This window comes from Panulirus ornatus, chromosome 30 (genome assembly GCF_036320965.1).
Source record: "Panulirus ornatus isolate Po-2019 chromosome 30, ASM3632096v1, whole genome shotgun sequence".
Lineage (NCBI taxonomy): Eukaryota > Metazoa > Arthropoda > Malacostraca > Decapoda > Palinuridae > Panulirus > Panulirus ornatus.
Window position 1 is genome coordinate 9,771,356 of NC_092253.1, and position 20,636 is coordinate 9,791,991.

Sequence of the window (20,636 nt, forward strand, 5' to 3'; positions counted from 1 at the left end):
ACTCTTGCACCTTTCTCTTGACCTCTTGTTGCTTTCTTTTGTACATCTCCCAGTCATTTGCACTACTTACCTGCCAATATTGTCCAAACACCTCTTTTCTCTTTCACTAGCAATCTTGCTTCATCCCACCATTGCTGGTCCTGTCTTCCTACCTATAAACTTTATTCTCTTTCCATCTTTAACTGCAGCTGTGAAAAATATTTCCCCCATATCTATTGCATATATATCCTACAAGTATATAATAAGCTATCATGTATGTCCTATTATCAGTGTGGTTTGCTATTTTTCTATCCATTCCCACAGCCTGTACTAGGAAAGATGCAGCGTCGGCCAGCCATCTTAGACAAACAACTTGCTAACGAGCTTAAAAACCTTCGGGGTGGTGATGATCCATTTACTGTAACTGTTGGAAAGACAATGTGCACTTATGACTTCTATGAAGGTTGGTATTATCATAATTCATATCTGGGGAAGGGGGAGAAAGAATACTTCCCATGTATTCCCTATGTGTCATAGAAGGCGACTAAAGGGGAGTGGGAGCAGGGGCTGGAAACCCTCCTCCTTGTATCTAAATTTCTAAAAAGGGAAACAGAAGGAGTCAAAAGGGGAGTGCTCATCCATCTGGAAGGCTCAGATTGGGGTGTCTGAATGTGTGTGGATGTAACCAAGGTGAGAAGAAAGGAGAGATAGGTAGTATGTTTAAGGAAAGAAACCTGGATGTTCTGGCTCTTAGTGAACGAAGCTCAAGGGCAAAGGGGAAGATTGGTTTGGGAAAGTCCTGAGAGTAAAGTCAGAGGTTGGTGAGAAGAAAAGAGATAAGGAAGGAGTAGCAATACTCCTGGAGCAGGAGTTGTGGGAGTATGTGATAGAGTAAGAAAGTAAATTCTAGATTGTTGTGGGTAAAACTGAAAGTGGATGGATAAAGATGCATCTGGTCATGAGATGAAAGATCATGAGAGGTAAGCATTTTGGGAGCAGCTGAGTGAGTGTGTTAGCAGCTTTGATGCACGAGACCGGGTTATAGTGATGGGTGATTTAACTGTGAAGTTGAGGGTATAATTGGTGTACATGGGGTGTTCAGTGATGTAAATGGAAATGGTGAAGAGCTTGTAGATTTGTGTCCTGAAAAAAGACTGGTGATTGGGAATATCTGGATCAAGAGAGATATATTTAAGTACACGTATGTGAGTAGAAGAGATGGTCAAAGGGCATTATTGAATTACGTGTTAATTGATAGGTGTGTAAAAGAGAGATTTTTGGATGTTACCTGTGCTGAGAGGGGAAGCTGGAGGATGTTTGATCACTAGCATGTGGAAGCAAAGGTGAAAATTCATAGAGGTTTTCAGAAAAGAAGAGAGATGTTGGAGAGAAGAGAGTGGTGAGAGTAAGTGAGCTTGGAAAGGAGACTTGTGTGAGGAAGTATCAGGAGAAAATGAATGTACAGTGGCAAAAGGTGAGAGCAAATGAAATGAGGGGAGTGGGTGAGAAATGGGATGTTTTTAGGGAAGCAGTGATGGCTTGTGCAAAAGCTGCATGTGGCATGAGAAAGGTGGGCAGATTAGAAAGGGTAGTGAGTGCTGGGACGAAGAAGTAATATTATCAGTGACAGAAAAAAGAGAGGTGTTTGGATGATACTTACAGGGAAGTAATGCAAATGAATGGGAGATGTATAAAAGAAAGTGGCAAGAGGTCAAGAGTTGAAAAGGAGGGCAAATGAGAGTTGGGGTGAGAGAGTATCATTGAATTTTAGGGAGGATAAAAAGATGTTCTGGAAGGAGGTATATAACGTGCATAAGACAAGAGAACAAATGGGAACATCGGTGAAGGGGGCATGTGGGGGGGTAATAACAGGTAGTGATGAAGTAGTTAGACGGAGATGAAGAGTATTTTGAAGGTTTGTTAAATGTGTTTGATATAGGGTGTTTTGGTCAGAGTGGTGTGCAAAGTGACAGGGGTCAGGAGGAATGGTTTAGTAAGCAGAGAAGAGGTAGTGAAAGCTTTGTGGAAAACGAAAGCCAGCAAGGTGGTTGGTTTGGATGGTACTGCAGTGAAATCTACTAAAAATGGATGTGACTATGTTGTTGACTGGTTGGTAAAGATACTCAATGTATGTGTATGTATGGACCATGAAGTGCCTGAGGATTGGCAGAATGCATGCATAGTGCCATTGTACAAAGGCAAAGGGGATAAAGGTGTGTGTTCAAACTACTGAGGCATAAGTTTGTTGAGTATTCTTGGGAAATTATATGGGAGGGTATTGATTGAGAGAGTGAAGGCATGTACAGAGCATCAGATTGGGGAAGAGCAGTGTGGTTTCCGAAGTGGAAGACGATGTGTGGATCAGGTTTGCTATGAAGACTGTATGTGAAAAATACTTAGAAAAACAGACTGATTTATTTATCTATTCATTTATTTATTTATGGATCTGGAGAAGGCATAAGATAGGGTTGATAGAGTTAGTTTGTGGAAAGTTTTAAAAGTATATGGTGTGGGAGGTAAGTTGCTAGAAGCAGTGAAAAGTTTTTACCAAGGATGTAAGGCATGTGTAGGAATAGGAAGATAGGAGAGTGATTGGTTCCCAGAGAATGTCGATTTGTGGCTGGGGTGTGTGATGTCCCCATGGTTGTTTAATTTGTTTAAGGATGGGTTGGTTAGGGAGGTAAATGCCAGAGTTTTGGAAGAGGGCAAGTATGCAGTCTGTTGTGGATGAGAGGGCCTGGGAAATGAGTCAGTTGTTGTTTGCTGATGATACAGCTTAGTGGCTGATTTGTGTGAGAAACTGCAGAGGTTGGTGACTGAGTTTGGAAAACTCTGTGAAAGGAGAAAGTTGAGAGTAAATGTGTATAAGAGCAAAGCTATTAGGTTCAGTAGGGTTGAGGGACAAGTTAATTAGGGTGTAAATTTGAATGGAGAAAAAATGGAGGAAGTGAAGTGTTTTAGATATCTGGGAGTGGACTTGGCAGTGGATGCAACCATGGAAGTTGAAGTGGGTCACAGGGTGGGGGAAGGGGCAAAGGTTCTGGGAGTGATGAGAAATGTGTGAAAGGAGAGAACGTTATCTCGGAAAGCAAAAATGGGTATGTTTGAAGGAATAGTAGTTCTAACAATGTTATGTGGTTGAGGGTGAGAGGCATGCATGGAATAGATTGAATAGGAACAATTTGGTATACCAGGGTCGACATGGTGTCAATGGACTGAACCAGGTCATGTGAAGCATCTGGAGTAAATGATGGAAAGGTCTGTGGACCTGGATGTGGGTAGGGAGCTGTGGTTTCATTGAATTAGACATGACAACTAGAGACTGAATGTGAATGAATGAGGCCTTTTTTGTATCTTTTCCTGGCATTACCTCACTGAAGCAGGGGTAGCAACACTATTTCCTGTGTGGCAGGGTAGCAACAGGAATGGATGAAGGCAAGCAAGTATGAATATATAGTGTATATATGTATATGTCTGTGTATGTACATGTTGATATGTATGTGTATGTATTTGTACGTGTATGGGCGATTATGTGTATATATGTGTATATGAGTGGGTGGGCCATTCTTCATCCGTTTTCTGGCACTACCTTGCTAACGCAGGAAACAGTGATTAGGTGTAATAAATATAATAAATATTTTTTATGACATTTCATCAACTATTTCTAGACATATCTGATTAAATTAAGCTGATTCTTGTCCCAATGCACAGACCAAATTCATTTTTTACATAACCAGACTCTCAAGCATGAAATTCTGTATTTCTTAGGTCAGGGAAGATTAGATGGGGCTTTCTGCAACTATAAGGAAGAAGATAAGCTAGCATTCTTGAAGAAAATTCATGATGCTAATGTTGTTAACATGGAGATGGAGTCTCTATGCTTTGCTGCATTGTGCCACCATGCAGGCATTAAAGGTGCTGTCATCTGTGTTACACTTCTTAATCGCCTTCATGGAGACCAGGTAATGCATTTTTACAATACTTTGCAACATTTTGTCTAGTGTTGGTTTTTATGGTCCTGCCTGTTGTATCCAGAGTACATGCATGTACACTTCATATAAGGCAGTTTATGATGATTCTGTTCATAATAAGGAAGATACTTCTCCCTATACTGAACAAATAGGTAATCAAGCACTATATGATGGTGAGACCTGTTTGACATTATGGATTTTGTAAGTTATTTCACAACTGATATCATCCTGACCTACATAAAGTATTCATCAATAACAAATTCTTGATGAAAATATCTATATAAGGATTGAATGATTTTATCTTATTTTTCATAATCACATTACATCTACAAAGCCTCAAACACTGCCCTGTACAGTACGTCTACTTTATCACTCTGGACCCACATTCACTGTGGTCAGCAATATTAGTAAATGTTAATGTAATGCAGCACAATACTATATCTTCCCTTTTTTTCATATTTTCAAGTTTTTCAGAATTATTAATTTTTCTATTCCAGATTCTATAGTCTACCTAAATCTTTTCTGAATATTGTTTTCATGTACAGTCCTTAGTAAAGGGGTAGTAGAACAGTCCTTTGAAGGTGTGTATATATTACTGATATATTAATCATAAAACTCTAATGTATGTTCACAGTTATTGTAAGATTTACTAGATTTCCAGAGACAGAATGAAGGATGAGGAAATTAAGTGATGTAGTTATTATGGGATGCGATGGATGGATGCAAGGCATGTGCAGAGGAGAGTTGAGGTGTTGGAAATATAATGTTTGTGGTAGTTTGAGTGAGTAAGTAATAAAAGGGTTAGAGAGAGGTGTGGTAATAAAGGAAAAAATGTGCGGTTGAGAGAGATGAAGTGGGTGTACAGATGGAGAGCATGAGTGAGGAGAGGTTGGCAAAGATGATATGTGTCAGAGGTGGAGGAAGCAAGGAAAAGGGGAAGACCCAATTGGAGATGGAAGGATGGAATGAAAAAGATTTTAAGTGATTAGGGCCTGAACATGCAGGAAGGTGAAAGACATTCATGGGATAGAATGAACTGGAACTATTCAGTATACAGAGGACAACATGCTGTAACTGGACTGATCCAGGGCATGTGAAGTGGCTAGGATAAACCATGGAAAGGTTTGTGGCGTCTGGTTGAGGATAGGGAGCTGTGGTTTTGGAACATTAAATATGACACCTAGATAATTGATTGAGTGAATGCTTCATTTCTTCGTCTGTTCCTGGCACCACCTAGCTGACAAGGGAAACAACAATCATGAAAAAAGTTGTTAGGGGATTGTTTTAACATAAAAGGTAAATGATAAAGTTCAGAAGTGATGTGCATAAGTGAAGAGAATGGATATACAGTGACTGAGCAAGTGCAGTTGAATCAAGTTAATTATATAATATATATTAAAGACAGATTATAGGTAAAGTACGAGGATAGAATTATGGAAAACGTGTAAACAGTGCACTGATGGACGACTGTTGCTCTTGAACCATTTGTGTGATGGCAATTTTGTTTAAATGATCCTGCTGCATAGCAGATAGATTTCTGCAGCCTCATAAAACCTACAAAGTTATCTATTGTCACCATATTGACTAGATATCCTTATACATCTTTATACTCCATACAGGTTTCAACACCAAAGGAAACCCTGAACAAGTGGCAGGAATACCCTCAATTATTGGTGTCTCGCTACATTAAGAAGCAACTTGGATTCCCTGTTAACATACCCCAGCGAGACCATCCCCAGGTAGTCAGATGTCCAAAAAAGGCTCAAATGGTGAGGCAGGAGTCAGCTAGCTTTGAATGAATGATAAGTTTTCTGGACAAAAATGGAAAGCAAGACTATGTTTTAATGGTGTGTCTGGATAATAATGCACCGCTTTGAGTGTCATTTTACACCTCACAAATACTGTAGTAAAGAAAGCAGTGATATTTCTAACAAAAGTAATTCATATCACTATTGTGTCAATACTTAATAATCAATGGAATACTGCTTCTTGTACAGTTTAAGCACTTAACCAGTTTAATGTACATATCCATCCCATCTGATGATGCAAAATTTCTTTGTGGGGGCTTACGTATGGCTGAATGTTAAACTATACATTAACATATGTTTGTGGCATACAGCAAACAGTTAAACTGATAACCATAGTAACTGGTGGTATATCTTGGAGATGTTAACTAAAGCATGAATTGGTAATAAGGTTTTTGTCCATTATATACCATTCACTTTATATTACCGCAATAACTCTGGTCCTTTTATTCCTAAATTTCAATACAAAGGATCAATTCAAATACAACTGAAATTTACCCATTACATATAACACTACTCGGCCTTATTCTGCTGAATATATGACAGCACTTGAATCAATCAAAGCACTCTTCTCACACATTTACTCCTCACTCTACCTTTCCAGCATACCCTCAGCCTTTCTCTTTACCTGCTTCCACATTTCACTCTCGAACACATTTTGTTATTCAGACTTCTTTCTTTCTTTTGTATCTGACACTGTTTCCTGCATTACCAATTTAATACCATAAACAATGAAGAAGAGGCCTTATTCACTCATCCATTCTCTAGCTGTCATGTGTAATGCACTGAAACCACAACCAAACACTTGGGCATCTTGAACTTTAAGGATCCAAAATACGGTTTTAGCAGTGGACTGGAGGAAAAAATTATAAGAATATTAGCATCATATGCAAAAAACAGAGCAGAAAAAAAAGAATAAGGAAAACAGATTCTGTGTTTGTGTAAAACTACAAATGTACTGATGCATCAAATATTGATGCATTAAGTAAATTTCCCACATGCCACAACTAATGTATAGTGGCCTCTTGCTAGTCAAAAAAACAAGATATAAAAAAAAAGCATTTCAAATTGAGAAGTGTTTTCATAATCATCTGTGCACTACTGGTAGTACACATTTCAACAAAACTGCTTCGCAATGGATACTAGGTAGGGTGTGTAAATATCATGCAGTAAGCATGCATAAACAAATGCATGTCTAAAAAGAAAAGGAGTATAATCAATAACAGCAGTAGATATTGATAATCACTGAGTACATACTGAGTAACACACTCTACAACAAAATCATAATGGTAATGGTATTACAGTACAATACATTTTGTATTTGGTGTACACAATTTTACAGAGCATTAATTTCAAACAAACGCATGTAAAAAAAAAAAAAAGAAACTCCAAGACCAAAAACAGCATCACAAATTGATATTTATCATATCATAAATGCACTGTCATTTGCACGCAACTTACTTCATAATAGTGAAGTTGTTATACTATTTACTAATTTTTATATCCAATGTTATGGAGCAGTCATTCATGGACAATTGCATGTAAGAAACAGTGTAAGACTAAAAACTATGACACAGATTGCTTTACTACTGTAAGCATTTAAGTTCTGGCACCACATAATGGTGATGGTGTTATACATACCAGTTACAGTACATAATGTCATAGAAAAATCACATACAAAGAAATGGAAATAAAAAAAATTGTAAGACTCCTTGGTGTAGCATTAGTGTTCCTGACCATGACGCATTCATGGGCTGCCCTGGGTTGAGCACATAGGTTCAAATCCTGCTTGTGGCAGTTGGTCCACAGGCAACCCAGGTATTCATTCAATGCTAAGAAGTTGGTCAATAAAATGGGTACCTACCTCAAGTTAGGGGTGTTAATACAATGTACATACATACATACATACATGCATACATACGTACATACATACATACATGTGAAACGTCTTGAGTAAACCATGGAAAGATCTGTGGGGCCTGGATGTGGATAGGGAGCTGTGGTTTAGTGCATTACACATGACAGCTAGAGACTGAATGTGAATGAATGTGGCCTTTTTTGCTTGTTTTCCTGGCACTACCTTGCTGAAGCAGGGGATAGCAATGCTGTTTTCTGTGGGGTAGGGTAGTGCCAGGAATGGATGAAGATAAGCAAGTATGAATATGTACATGTGTATAAATGTATATCTCAGTGTATGTGAATATATGTATATGTCTGTATATATATGTATATGTGCGTGTACAGGCATTTATGTATAAACATACATGGGTATATATATGTGAATGGGCCGTTCTTCGTCTGTTTCCTGGCACTACCTTGCAGACACAGGGGTGACTGTGTTGTTGATTGGTTAGTAAAGATATTCTATGTATGTATGGATCATGGTGAAGTGCCTGAGGATTGGCGGAATGCAAGCATAGTGCCATTGTACAAAGGCACAGTGGATAAAGGTGTGTTCAAACTACAGAAGCATAAGTTTGTTGAGTATTCCTGGGAAATTATATGGAAGGGAATTGATTGAGAAGGTGAAGGCATGTACAGAGCATCAGATTGGGAAAGAGCAGTGTGGTTTCAGAAGTAGTAGAGGATGTGTGGATCAGGTGTTTGTTTTACAGAATGTATGTGAAAAATACTTAGAAAAACAAATGGATTTGTTTGTAACATCTATGGATCTGGAAGAGTCCTATGATAAGGATGATAGAGATGCTTTGTGGAAGGTTTCAAGAGTATATGGTGTGGGAGGGAACTTGCTAGAAGCAGTGGAAAGTTTTACAAAGGATTTAAGGCATGTGTACGAATAGGAAGAGAGGAGAGTGATTGATTCCCAGTGAATGTCGGTCTGCAGCAGGGGTGTGTGATGTCCCCATGGTTGTTTAATTTGTTTATGGATGGATTGGTTAGGGAGGTAAATGCAAAAGTTTTGGAGAGAGGGGCAAGTATGCAGTCTGTTGGGGATGAGAGGGCCTGGGAAGTGAGTCGGTTGTTCTCTGATGATACAGCTCTAGTGGCTGATTCATGTGAGATACTGCAGAAGTTAGTGACTGATTTTGGAAAAGTGTGTGAAGGAAGAGAGTTGAGAGGTAATGTCAATGAGAGCAAGGTTATTTGGTTCAGTAGGGTTAAAGGACAAATTAATTGGAATGTAAGTTTGGAGAAAAATTGAAAGTGATGTGTTTTAGATATCTGGGAGTGGACTTAGCAGCGGATGAAACCATGGAATCAGGAATGAGTCACAGGGTGGGGGAGGGGGTGAAGGTTCTGGGAGCAATGAAGAATGTGTGAAAGGAGAGAACATTATCTTGGAGAGCAAAAATGGGTATGATTGAAGGAACAGTAGTTCCAACACTGTTATATGGTTGCGAGGCATGGGCTATAGATAGGGTTGTATAGAGTGGATGTGTTGGAAATGAAATGTTTGAGAACAATATGTGGTGTAAGGAGGTTTGATCAAGTAGGTAATGAAAAGGTAAGAGAGATGTGTGGAAATAAAAAGTGTGTGGTTGAGAGAGCAGAATAGGGTGTTGAAATGGTTTGGACATATGGAGAGAATGAGTGAGGAAAGATTGGCAAAGAGGATATGTGTCAGAGGTGGAGGGAACAAGAGAAGCAGGAGACCAAATTGGAGGTGGAAGGATGGAATGAAAAAGATTTTAAGCGATCAGGGCCTGAACATACAGGAGGGTGAGAGGCATGCAAGAAATAGAGTGAGTTCATCCATACAATAATAGCAATGCTGTTTTCTGTGGGGCAGGGTAGCGTCAGGAATAGATGAAGGCAAGCAAGTGTGAATATGTACGTGTGTATATATGTATATGTATGTGAGTTTGTATGTATATGTATGTATATGTGCACATATGGGCATTTATGTATATATATGTGTATCTGGGTGGGTGAGCCATCTCTCCGTCAGTTTCCTGGCACTACCTTGCTGACGCAGGAAACCGATTATTTTTCATATTTTTTTATTATACTTTGTCGCAGTCTCCCGTGTTAGTGAGGTAGCACAAGGAAACAGACGAAAGAATGGCTCAACCCACCCACACACACATGTATATACATACACATCCACACACGTACATATACATACCTATACACTTCAACGTATACATATATATATACATACACAAATATATACATATATACACATGTACATAATTCATACTTGCTGCCTTTATTCAGTCCTATCGCCATCCCACCACACATGAAATGACAACCCCCTCCCCCAACATGTGTGCCTAGGAAAAGGCAAGAAAGGCCACATTCATTCACACTGTCTCTAGCTTTCATGTATAATGCACCGATACCACAGCTCTCTTTCCAAATGCAGGCCTCACAAATCTTTCCATGGTCTAACCCACATGCTTCACATACCCTGGTTCAATCCATTGACAGCACATCAACCCCGGTATACCACATCGTTCCAATTCACTCTATTCCTTGTACGCCCTTCACCCTCCTGCATGTTGAAGCCCCAATCACTCAAAATCTTTTCCACTTAACAGCAATATGGGACTAAGGTACACAGAGCAATCACAGTACAGTTTTGCAGATACATGAACCTATTTCCACTTTATGGATGAGAACCTATTTCACAGCTACTAGTACTTTTTCTTTTTAAAAACCGATTGGTGATATGCAAGCTAAATCTCAATAGGAATTCTGGTATACAATAAGTACAATACATTGACATCATCATCGTCATGTTTAAATTTGTACTCCATTTTCCAATCCTACGATAAGTAACCAAACTAGGCATTGGGGAAAAGTAGCTTCAAATAACATAAAACATAATAAAACATTTTTAAAGATGAACAGAGATTATGAAAACATCTCATAACTTCCTCCAAGGACTGAAATTTACCTTATATTCAGTGTTAATTTTTCATCTCGGGACTGCCATTTACCACATTTCCAATATACTTTAAAAATGTTACTTATTGTTGGCTGCTTCCATCCACTCTACGTAGGCATATGTATACAAGTACACACATAACGGAAGATGTTATGATCATTCTCATCTGAAAGGAAATCAAATAATGTTTTTCATTATTCATAAGGCCAGAAATGAGACAAAAACTATAAAAGAATATTTCTAAGAAATTCAGATGAAAATGCTCCACACTTGTTTACTTGTGTGTATGCTCCACTTTTTTATTTCATTGCATCAAATGGTTAAAGTGAGTAAGAACACTAATGTATTTCTGAATAAACATGAAAATTATGTATCATTCTGTCCATACGGAAAGGTAGGTGAGATATTCACAGGTTCTTTTCATTTTCATTCATGTTGTCTTAACCCATCCTGTACCTCATTCTCAAGGCCCTTCCCACTTTCAGGAAACTTCCCATAGAATCATTAAACTTCAAAATAAACTACATTGGTGTTGATGTCTGATATTATTTCAATCAACATTCATGAGTTAACTTTGCCATGTAACTACATTACTTTTTTACCAAATAGGCTTCCTCATCTACCTCAAGATTTCTGTCACAAGAAATTAAAGAAAAAATTTTATCATTAAGTCTATGGAAGTTTTCACTGTGCAATTTATGAAAATTTCATGCCCTGGATAACAACTGATTAAAATGATTTCATTTATCATAAAACTACTGCTCATTATGTTCATTTGAAGTCAGAACATCAAGTGCAACAAACTAGCTCCAAAAATTATCCTGGGTGTCAAATGGTAACCATCAGAAACACTTAATGGGTTACATATATAGTACAACAGCACAGCACAGCACAGAGCATGTCTTACAATGATTGTCCATGAGCCATAGGAAAATAAACATGGTTTACCACTGTGCTTTATTATTATAGCCTTTCACCAGAATTCAACCTCCTACTCCTTGATGATGAACAGCGCTTCAATAGTATGAAATAATCTTTATTTATGTTTTTTATTTCATCTGATTCAATGAATTACAACCTTCTGAAAACATATGTTTAATGAATTTTCTTTCCTTTTCTAGGTTTAAGCATGATCTGAGCAGACAGCAAAACTTTGGTCCCGTGCATTAAAAAGTTCTCCTCCACTAACAAATGTGCTGCTTGCAGGGTGTACTCATCTCAATTTGACAGTGGGTCTACCACCATTAACATGGTGAAATAGCTAATCCCATTTAAATCCTAACTTGCAGTAATGTCCAAGAAGTCAAATAGTTCTCATATTATTGCTTACACACTAAGCTAATGTATGACCATAGAATATTGACAAAAGTACAGTAATTTTTAGATCTGTAGTATTGATAACAGCTTGTGAAACTGTCAGTAGGAAATGTACCACTACATATCAAATGCTGACAGTGTTTAGAGGGTAGCTCTTTTGAACCTTTTCATTAAAACTTTTCAATTAGCAAAAAAATGACATACTATATGTGATGTTCAAACTCACTTTGCCAGCAAACTTCAGTTATCATTCCTCGCAACCAAATTATTTTGCATGCCTATTATCCAGAATTTCAAGAAGAATAAACTGAAACTGAACTATGAATCACTACCATTAAATTATGACAGTGTGACTGACAGACTTCTAGTGGTAGTAGCTTATACTGCTGATGCATGCAATTACCTCCTTACAGTATTATTTATCTAATGTATATTCACCACAAATATATCAAACAGGGAGCGGGGGGCTGGAAATCCTCCCCTCTCATCATTTTTTTTTTTCTAATTTTCCAAAAGCAGGAACAGAGAAGGGTTCCAGGTGAGGATATTCCCTCAAAGGCCCAGTCCTCTGTTCTTAACGCTACCTCGCTAACGCGGGAAATGGCGAATAGTTTGAAAGAAAAAGAAAAAAGAAATTTTCTGTTTATAACAGTTTAATATCTGAAATTGGGACTTTCCCATCAGATATAGATCATATGATGAAGTGGTACAGTATAACAAAACGAACAAAACGGACATAGTATGAAAAACTGCCACATCAAAAAAGATAAGTACTAAACTTCTGCATGGTTTCCATTCAAAATGAAGAAATTTCAAACACTACCCCAATCAGTTGACTGTTTTTGCATTACCTTGATACTCCAAAGAATTTGGAAAGCTTGACAGGTTTAAAGAGGAAGTATGAGTTTTCCAGTCACGTCTATTTTCATAATCTTAAATAAACTTAGTAGGTGACCATTTAAACCCAAAGTTAGGTGGGATAATCAACTTGGGTATCTGTATTGCTTGTCACATGTTAATGTCAGTAGCTCCTAAGATCTCACCATTTTCAATGTAAATTATGCTAATTTCAGCTTTCAGTACTCTAACAGCAATCAGAAAAGGTTATGTTATCTACAGTGTAGAAAACTTTTGAAAAGTGGCAAAATTTTATTTTTCTTAAAGACTACTGTCATGCAAAATTCAAGCTGCCTATTTTTTTTCTATTTTCATAGAATTCCTTAAAAAAACTATAAGGAGCAGCCTAAACCATGAAATTATTTTCAATATGTTTAAATGCAGTATCATTGCCTATTTAAATAAGCAAGACAACTATAAGAGTGCATAACAAAATTAGATATCATTTCTAGATATCTTCTGCTATGTACTATCAGCTGACTTTTTTTCCTGTGATTTATGACATGAAATATGAGGATTACTGTAAAAATGCAAAAGAAGTATTATAAGGTGGTTGTACAGGCACATGAGAAAACACAGCTGATTACATTTGGTAGTGCATTAGATCAGCAACAATTTCATATTCAAAACATAATCAAATGGAACAGACTCAGGTGACTGATCATTATCATTCAGACCATTTTCAACTAGATTTCACTTGACATCTACTGGTAAATCCTACTTTGCATAATACAAGTAATAAGCACAGTTAATGAGCCAACTGCAGAGATCTACCCTCACTGTAACAATTCTTGGTTGTTTCTGTAGAAAACTTCTATTTCTCTTGGGTATATAAATCCATGCCACCCCTCTGAAAATGCCCTGTATATTTTGCTGAAAAAAAGGGAATCTCAAAGGGAGCAAAGGAGATAGGAAGCATCTCAAAGTCCATTATATTATGCCAATGACTAGTCAAACTTCCATTCCCAAAACTTGTCAAAACTCTCATATCTATAGTAGTGTATTTCAAGGAGTACCATATTTACTGACTTATATTGACAAAAATTGTTTCGGGTGATTTATTTCACATGGAAGAATACCTTCTGGATTGCACATCTAAATTTGGAGTACAGTACTATACTATTTTTTGACACAAAAGACCCAACCTACCATATATAATATGTAGAATCCAGCCTTTCACTGACAGCCTGGCCTTATTGATTACTCCAAGGTTCAACTCAACCACTTTCTTGTCCTTGGTTCCTCCCTCAAACACCACATTCCTCTAATTTTTTCTACCTGATCTCTTGCTTTCCTGATGTTCAGAAGCCCATGCCTCAAAGCCTCCATTACTTATCATTCCACCTCTCCCTTGCTTCCAAAACCAGATTCTTTTACCATTCCCTCTTCACTCACCAACTCCATAGGCCCAAATGAATTCAGGACACTCTTTCCAGACTTCTAAATCAGATTATGTTCACATCCACAGCTCTCACACATCCCAACTCATGCCACACATTATCCTCAAGCAATTGATTTCCAGCACATCCACCCTCCTTTTCTTTGTATTCAAGGCCTAATACAATTCATACATACAATAATGTTGGGATTATTCTATACTTAAACATAACCCAAGTAAAAAATTCTCCAAATTTCAAATGTGCCTTTCAAAATAAATATGTTCTGCTGAGAGAAACATTATTCGATACAATTATATCAATGTAAGTCAATAAATATAAGTGCACACCTAATATACGCTTTAACCTACATTTCAATATTTGACTCAACACGTACTAGAAATGAAGAAAGACAAGAACATTTGCATGGAACATCTAAATCTCCTTATTTGTACAAATCAATTATTAAAATCAGAATTTTCTTTCCTATCTCTGAAGATGATCAAATGAAGCTGAATTCATTCTTTATTGCTAGGAAAATCTTATCTCATGCTTGCTTAGTTATAATAATGTAAAAGAAAGTAATATTGAGTGCATTATTTACTTTTGTATGTGATAAGAGTTTCATTACACTAACACTGTGATACTTACATGTAACATGTCACATATCAGTATCATTTCATATTGTATATATTTTAGAATCATTAAACTAACAGTGTAAATTAATCACAATATTGAGAGTAAATGCATTTTTTTATTAAGCTAATGTGAGTAGATATACAAAGTCATGTGAGACTGTTGGAAAAGTCACTGAAAATAACTAAGATGAATAAACTGTAGATATTTTGGCTACAGTGGATGTTTATTTTTAATACTTTCTAAGAATCATATTAATCATCCTCTTCATGTGTTACATCTTTTAAGTGAATGGGATTTTTTCTTTCTTTTTTTCTATTTTAGCCAAAATGGCATGGGCAACTAACTGAATGCTCTAATCAAGGCCATTTCATTAACTCAAATGACAGCCTTTCTTCCCCTCTTCCTGGCATTTCCTCACTAACGTGGGAAATGGCAATCAAGTATAAAAAAAAATATATATAAATTTCTTTCGTACACATTCGCCATTTCCCTCATTAACGAGGTAGCGTTAAGAGCAGAGGACTGAGCCTTAGAGAGAATATCCTCACTTAGCCCCACTCTCTGTTCCTTCTTTTGGAAAATTAAAAATGGGAGGGTAGAATTTCCAGCCCCCCACTCCCTCCCCCTTTAGTTACCTTCTACGACACGCGGGGAATACGTGGGAAGTATTCTTTCTCCCCTATCCCCAGGGATAATATATCTATACATATATATACCCTTGCCCAGAACAGTTACCTATTCTATCGACCAGCCCCTAGGGGAAGATGAACAGCTAAGTTACCTAGAGACCAGCTGTCACAACTAGGTGGCCTCTGAATTCATATAATGTAGGTATTAATGCAGAAGGAACCATGGAAGTGGACGTGAGTCACAGGGTGGAGGAAGGGGTGAAGTTTCTGGGAGCATTGAAGAATGTGTGGAAGGCGAGAATGTTATCTCAGAGAGCAAAAAATGGGTATGTTTGAAGGAATAGTGGTTCCAACAATGTTATATAGTTGTGAGGCATGGGCTACAGATAGGGTTGTGTGGAGGAGGGTGGATGTGTTGGAAATGAGATGTTTGAGGACAATATGTGGTGTGAGGTGGTTTGATCAAGTAATGAAAGGGTAAGAGGGATGTGTGGTAATAAAATGTGTGGTTGAGAGAGCAGAAGTGGATGTATTGAAATGGTTTATTCATTTGGAGAGAATGAGTGAGGAAAGATTGACAAAAAGGATATATGTGTTAGAGGTGGAGGGAATGAGAAGTGGGAGTCCAAATTGGCAGTAGAAGGAAGGAGTAAAAAAGATTTTGAGCGATCAGGGCCTGAACATACAGGCGGGTGAAAGGTGTGCAAGGAATAGAGTGAATTGAAACGATGTGGTATACTGGGGTCGACGTACTGTCAATGGATTGAACCAGGGCATGTGAAGCTTCTGGGGTAAACCATGGAAAGTTTTGTGGGGCCTGGATGTGGAAACGGAGCTGTGGTTTTGGTGCATTACACATGACAGCTAGAGACTGAGTGTGAACGAATGTGGTCTTTGTTGTCTTTTCCTAGTGCTATCTTGCGTGCACACAGGGGGTGGGGGGTGTCATTTCATGTGTGGTGGGGTGGCGGCAGCATGTATGAATATGTACATGTGTAAATAAGTATATGTCTGTGTATGTATATGTATGTATAAGTAGAAATGTATAGGTATGTATATGTGCATGCGTGGGCATTTATGTACATACATGTGTATGAGGGTGGGTTGGGCAATTCTTTCATCTATTTCCTTGCACTACCTCACTAATGCGGGAAACAGTGACAAAGTATAATAAAATAAATAATAAATAAATAAATATAGGTATTGATGTCATCTCAGAGTTAAAGTTCATTTAATGCAAAGTCTAAAATTTCATTGGTAAGCCATTTGAGAAAATATAGTTCTCTGAAAATTTGATGACCTAAGGTGAAACAGTATAACACATAATTTGTTTGTATACATATTCAAAACAGCATAAACAAAATCAAACTCTGGCATGTTTTTATGTGACACTTGACTTTATCTCAATAATTATAACATTAAATCGAATGACTTGTCACACTTTGTTATATTTGCTTTGCCACTGATTAGTGGGATATCCTGCAGAACACTCAAGAACGAGCTTTCAACTGGGTCACTGTAACATGTGATATGGAGATACATCCCTGAATTATTTTTTACCTTTAAGTACTTTCATATTTTTACCTCATAAAAGCTATTTATCCTCATCTCTAATGAATTTTCAGCACAATCACCTGCACTTTAAAATGATAAATAAAGCGAATGAGAAATTGAACATTCACATAAATGTTTAAAATGAATTTAAAAGCTGATTGGCCAACAACACTATGCATGACACTTGTCAGTGGTTGAGTAAATGTAAACAAAGATGATGATGCAACTGGTTCATGTGAATTAGTAATTTTTGATTAAATCATAAAATCACAAAGAGCTCTATAGCAAATCACCTTATTACAAAAAAAAAAAGAGCTTTACAGTGATCAGCTTTCAACAGGGTATCTCTGTACTGAAAAAGTTTCAATTCATATAATAAGTTCCTGAAAGATATTTCTAAAAGCATAAAAAATTGACACAAAATAATGCTAAACCTGACACCATATATTTTTTTGTGTCTTAAAGTAAGATAAAGCCAAAATTACTTGCCTTGGAAATTTGTGTTATCAGAGTTTAATAGTTAAGCATATCCCCTTATTACCCTTGACTAAGGTGGCACTCTCCGCTCACGATCAACGTAGTTCATGTGTAACCACAAGATAACAACTAAAAACAATACTTCATAGGCCAGGATAAAACCTGTACCTTCAAAAACCCAACTTGACATCCCAAGTCATTGACATTTATGTTAAAATCATTAGCATTACTTTCTTTTCTTTCTTTCTTTCAAACTATTCGCCATTTCCCGCATTAGCGAGGTAGCGTTAAGAACAGAGGACTGGGCCTTGAGGGAATACCCTCACCTGGCCCAATTCTCTGTTCCCTCTCTTGGAAAATTAAAAAAAAAAAAAAAAAACGAGAGGGGAGGATTTCCAGCCCCCGCTCCCTCCCCTTTTAGTCGCCTTCTACGACACGCGGGGAATACGTGGGAAGTATTCTTTCTCCCCTATCCCCAGGGATAATTAGCATTACTATATAATGTAGCATTAATTAGCATTATTAATTAGCATTATTATAATTAGCATTATTATAATTATAATTATATAATTAGCATTACTATATAATGTAATATATGCACTACAGTTTTCAATTTCACAGTCTGAGAAGTGGAAGGTTATCTAAATGACAACCATGGTTAAACTCCAACACAAAAATCTAATCCAAATACTGATATGGTATAAATACCCATGCTCAATATGCCAAGTCCCATATAGACAGCCCACTTATTCAGAAGAAAATGGTGAATGTGGTATAATTACCTTTAGGTTAACAACATAAATTTCCTGACGTATAAATAAATATGCCATTACAGTAGGAGAACCACTAAATGAAAAAAGAAACTTTAAGGAAAAAGGTGTTCAAGGAAAATGAATTGAGATGACAATAACATCAACGGGCATTAAAATGACTACCCATAATGAGGCAGGTGGCATTTTCTGAAGCACATTCTTCTTTTTATTAACATTCTAGATGAAGTTATGCATTAGTAATGCAGAATTAAACTATGAAAGGTGTCTAACTACTCATGATGACAATTCTACGATACAGAAGTACCTGGATAATAATCTACTGGAGCAAAGAAAATGCATATCTGCAACCATATTCACATCTTATCATATGGAGGAAGACTAACACTTGCAATTTATGGTGGATTGCTTTCAGTTAACCACGAAAAGCATACTGATAAATTCAACAGCAATCCCACCATCCACTTTCCTACACACTGAAATTTTATGTTTATACTGGTGATGCTGTTATCATGAGTGATAGTACTTATAATCTTACTCATCATTATTTATGGCTCACAAATGCATTCCACAGTTTATGTTATCCAATACAAACAATGACCAAGACTTTTTGTTTACATTCTTTCAGTAACTTATGGAATTCAACTTTTTCATACTCTAGTAGTCAAAACTATTCAAGACTTGGACATATTTTGGATAACTAAACCTAAGCTAATAATTCTACATCCATACAAATTGTGATAATTAGACTATTCAGGTTGATGTGTTCTACGTGACATACAGAATAATGCACTTTGTGATATTGCTGAAGTATTCTAAAATGTTAAACAGTATTTATCTTAGATCATCTATTTTTAATAAAGCTTTTGTTGTAAAGGTAAATATTCTTATCACTATCTTTGTCCACATTATGACAATAAGTAGAGCACAATCACATCCAAGAGTCTTTTGCACCTATCACTTGGTATGTTACCCAATAATGCCCACTGACCATCTTTCCCACTAATTCACATATACTTCTTTGATGTTGAAGGCTTCAGTCACAGACAAATGTCCACAGCAAGGCCAAGTTTTAATTGAAATATAGAGAGAATTATGAAACGGAAAAAGAAAAGACAAGGGAAAGTAGAAACACACACACACACACACATTCACATATACATATATACACCTGCACATATTCATACTTGCTTGCCTTCATCAATTCCTGGCGCTACCCCACCCACAGGAAACAGCACTGCTACTACTCACTTCAGCGAGGATGCTCCAGGAAAAGAGACAAAAAGGCCACATTCGTTCACACACATTCTCTAGCTGTCATTTGTAATGCACCGAAACCACAGCTCCCTATCCACATCCAGGCCCCACAGACCTTTTCATGGTTTACCCCAGACGTTTCACATGCTCTGGTTCAGTCCACTGACAACACGTTGACCCCTGTATACAACATCGTTCCAATTCACTCTATTCCCCGCATGCCTCTCACCTTCCTGTATATTCAGGCCCTGATCGCTCAAAATATTTTTAACTCCATCCTTCCATCTCCAATTTGGTGTCCCATTTCTCCTTGTTCCCTTCACCTCTGACACATATATCCTTTGTCAATCTTTCCTCACTCATTCTCTCCATATGTCCAAACCACTTCAGCACACCCTCTTCTGCTCTCTCAACCACACTTTTTATTACCACACATCTCTCTTACTCTTTCGTTACTTACTTGATCAAACAACCTCACACCACATATTGTCCTCAAATATTTCATTTCCAACACATCCACCCTCATCCATACAACCTTATCTATAGTCCATGCCTCACAACCATGTAATATGGTTGGAACTACCATTCCTTCAAACATACCCATTTTTGTCAGAACAGACTAAAGAGTGAAGAAATGAGTGCTCATCCTCACTGAAGCCTCATAAAGTAAGTATACATAAAATCAGGAAATATGAAGTGGTCAGGAGAAACCATGGAGAGATCTGTGGGCCTAATCATGGACATGAGCTTCGGTTTCAGTGCATCATATATGACAGCTATAGAGTGGATGTGAGCAAATGAGGCCATTACCACACCAGGAAATGGCATACATTCTTGAGTACAAGGGGAAGACTGGGGTAAAGAAAAAGCATGAAAAGATTGATAAGAGGGCAACATGAATAAAATGGTTAGGTTAGAGCTTAAGCATGTGCGGTAGACCACTAAAATGGGTATAAGTGCAAATATGGGTACAAGAATGATCAATTAACGGCAAATATGACAATACTACTACCAATCACCGTTGATAAATAAGACCAAAGAATCTACGCTTAAAATGCTACCATAATACAGCATACCTTACGAATAATAGGTTAGTACAAGAAAACAAAGAAC

At 37.3% G+C, this 20,636-nt stretch overlaps 1 protein-coding gene across 6 annotated transcripts in view; it reads left to right on the forward strand.

The window, feature by feature from the left end:
- The window catches only part of LOC139758401 (uridine phosphorylase 1-like), an 87,255-nt gene extending 72,206 nt beyond the window's left edge, over positions 1–15,049 (forward strand). For 3 of the 6 annotated variants that reach the window (XM_071679764.1, XM_071679765.1, XM_071679763.1), the window contains 3 exons: positions 304–442; positions 3,748–3,941; positions 5,570–11,558. In XM_071679764.1, the coding sequence (XP_071535865.1) occupies positions 304–442; positions 3,748–3,941; positions 5,570–5,749 (513 nt within the window). In that variant the 3' untranslated portion in view covers positions 5,750–11,558. Of the gene's footprint in view, positions 1–303; positions 443–3,747; positions 3,942–5,569; positions 11,559–11,728 lie in introns of those variants that run through there. The other 3 variants (XM_071679767.1, XM_071679766.1, XM_071679769.1) reach the window with 2 other exon arrangements.
- The last annotated feature ends 5,587 nt before the right edge of the window (positions 15,050–20,636 follow it).